Consider the following 3,129-nt stretch of genomic DNA (forward strand, 5'->3'; position numbering starts at 1 on the left):
AACAACAACAACAAAAAAAAACCTTACTGAGACTTGCCTTACAGTAGAGACTAAAATTCACAAAAATCAACGAATGAAATGCACAAGACTTACAATACTAAGTATGAGCTCAACTCTATTATTATTATTATTATTATTATTATTATTATTATTATTTTGAGACAGAGTTTCTATGTGTCACTCTGGCTCTTTTGGAACTCACTACATTGACCAAGCTGGTCCGGAATTCACAGACACTGATCTGCTGCCTCTGCTTCTGGAATTGAAGGTGTGTACCACCAGGCCCAACAAATTCAACTCTCACTCTCACGGTGCAAAATGCCTTTCACATTTCTGCAGAAATGCTAAGCCCGATCTAGGTCTATGCTAAGACCCAGATGTCATTTAGGTGCAATGCATTGCACGTCTGGAGTTCTTTTTGAAAAGGTCGCACCTACTAATGCACTTCTTTGCACCGTATTGGAAAAAAAAAAAAAAAGTCAGGGTAAAGAGTCCCCAGAACTCACAGGGAGGGGTGTGACCCACAGGAGGCTGGGACTGGACAGCTGGTCTACAGTCTGCGGGATTGTGTGTCCTTTCACTCAAACCACAACTTCTGCCCAATGACAGTGCACAAAAAAAAAAAAAAAAAAAAATCACCGCCGTGTTGGTCCTTTTCCCCCGACTGCAGAGTTATGTCTAGAGCTTTGGTTATTTTCACAAGTTTCCCACAATGCTGGTAAGTCGGGGATTCTAACCCTAACGCAATACTGTCAGCTGCCGGAGAGCCTTCACCCAAGCCAGCCCCCTCAGACTGCCGAGTCTCCGCTTCTGTATCCATCTTCCTATCCATCTCCAGGGTTAGTTCAGGTGCAAAGTGTCACACACACATGAAGAGTCCTAACGAAGCCATAGCATAGTACAACCGTACAGCAATAAAAGAAGCCATCTCTGCTCTAAGTTCAACTCACCATTGCCCTCCTCTTATTTCCCGAATTTATCTCCTGTATGTCCTTGCTCACGCTGCTTTCTTGGCCCCCTAATCCTCTACCGTTCACTCTTGTCCATCTAGCAGATAAAATTACCCCATGTGGTCACGGAGATTGTTCGCTGCATAACGGCACCTGGATGAGAATTGGTCCACTCAGGTGTGTCCTTTTCTTAACTCATACCCAAGCACCAGATAGGTTAACTGCACGTAGTGTCTAATGCCACTCCCTGGGGCAGCTGGAGGATACACCTGGGCAACCCAGGTTCTCCTTTTGGATTGTATGGAACATGCTATGTGTTGAGTCCTCCTCTAGTTGATAAAGGTGACATGAAATACAGGAATGGAGCTGACATCTGGTAGTATGGGAAGAAGGGACTTGGGATGCAGGTGACCCGCGGTAGGGAGGATACACCTAGTGCAGGAGTGGCATCAGGGGTGGATAGCGCCTTAGGAGGCTCACCGCCCAAGGTCAGCTCTGCAAGCACCAGTCTCTCCCTCGCTTCCCATCAGCCCTCCCTTCCCCCCATCGCTCGATCCAGGTACCTCCTGGGGCAGCAGGGGCAGCCCGTGCCCCGCTTGCGTGGCCGTAGGAGTGGCCGGCTCCAGGAAGTCGTCTTCGGCTTCGGAGCTGGACATGGCACCGTCCGAGTGACGGCTGTCTGGCTCCCGCCCGGTGACTACCACCATCCCTCTGGCTCTGGGCGGTGGGCGCGGCTTCGGGTAGGCGGGTGGGCGGAGGCCTGAAGAACTAAAGCCAAGCAGTGCCTGACATGACGAGATGGGCCGCCGGCGGGCGCCAGACGCCAAGGACCTGCTGGCAGTTAGGATGTCCTGTGCTGCCCTCCAACAGTCTAACGACCACCGCGCCTACAGTTAGTCGTTGGTCTGACCTGGCTGCCTCCAGCCATTGGCCGAGTCTTCACTGGCTCCGCCCTGATTGTCAGCAGGTTCGCCCAATCGCAGAACAAACAATTCGGCCTTAAGCCGTAGTGGCCACAGGCCTACCCAATTCTGATTGGCTCTTGGCTGACAAGCGCGAGTGACGCCTGCCTGCTCGGGGGGGGGGGGGTTCGGCCGAGGGGAGGTGATCGCCCACTGACGACCTCGATCAGCAACCACCGCGTGGATCCTGCGCTGCAAATCGGAGCCAGGCGCTTCTTGCTACTGGCCGAGGTTTCCTGAACTCCTGCTATGATTGGCAAGAGCATTGTCCAATTATAGGGGAAACACGGCTGGCTGGGCTTGTTCCATTCTGATTGGCTATCTGACTAACGGGAGCACTCCCTCCCTTGGTCCAGGCCGCTTACCTAGGGAAGCGGTTCTCTTTGCACGGAGGGACCACAGCACAGGTAGCATCTCTGGCCTCACCCAGTCGCCTCCTACTATTGGCAGAGTCCGATGAGCCCCGCCCTGACGGTTAAAGGTCTGGTCCAACCATCGAGATCTCGAAGTAGAGTGACAACTGACAAGGCTTGCAGATCAGCCCCACTCATAGAGGCCACCTAAAGGGCACGCGCTCTGCACTCCCGACGTTCAACGGCAGCGCTGTTCCCCTGGCGCGGTCCCCGGTCCCGCAAGGACAGACCACCCAATTGCTCCTGCTATTGGCTGTGTCCTCGCTGGCCTCCGCCTCTGATTGGCAGGAAGCCCGCTCATAGAGGCAGCACCTTGGTCCTGCTTTCATTGGCTTTCTGACTCTAGCAGGCGCGAAGCTCCAGGCCACTCCACTTTATCTTCCCGGTCCATGTGTCCTGGGAAAGGGCCCAGGACTGGCTGGTTTGTCTCCATAGCAGCGGGCCAGTGAAAAAAGACCTAGGCAGGCTGTCCTTGAGGGTGTGCAGTGGGGGTTGAGGGCACCTGCTGTGTAATAGAAATTGAGCACTGCAACACCTTGGCTGGCAAGGGCATGGCTGCTGTGCTAACGCTTTTCCCGTGGACTCACACGGGAAGAAAAACCTGCCAGGCTTGGTTGCAAATACCTTTAATTGCAGCGACTTAGGAGATTAGAAGGATTTCTGAGAATTCAACTCTTGTCTCTAATAATAATAATAATAATAATAATAATAATAATAATAATAATAATAGAGCTGAGTATGGTGACTCACGCTGCAATAGCAGTACTTGGAAGTCAAGGCCAACCTCAGCTTCATAACATTGTG

At 52.2% G+C, this 3,129-nt stretch overlaps 1 protein-coding gene across 1 annotated transcript in view; it reads right to left on the reverse strand.

Moving 5' to 3' along the window:
- Positions 1-1,869, reverse strand: part of Kctd7 (potassium channel tetramerization domain containing 7) — an 8,834-nt gene extending 6,965 nt beyond the window's left edge. The window contains exon 1 of the mRNA XM_021187090.2: positions 1,514-1,869. Within this exon, the coding sequence (XP_021042749.1) occupies positions 1,514-1,657 (144 nt within the window). The 5' untranslated portion in view covers positions 1,658-1,869. The remainder of the gene's footprint in view (positions 1-1,513) is intronic.
- Between the last annotated feature and the right edge of the window lie 1,260 nt (positions 1,870-3,129).

The sequence above is a fragment of the Mus pahari genome, chromosome 23 (genome assembly GCF_900095145.1).
Source record: "Mus pahari chromosome 23, PAHARI_EIJ_v1.1, whole genome shotgun sequence".
Taxonomy (NCBI): Eukaryota; Metazoa; Chordata; class Mammalia; order Rodentia; family Muridae; genus Mus; species Mus pahari.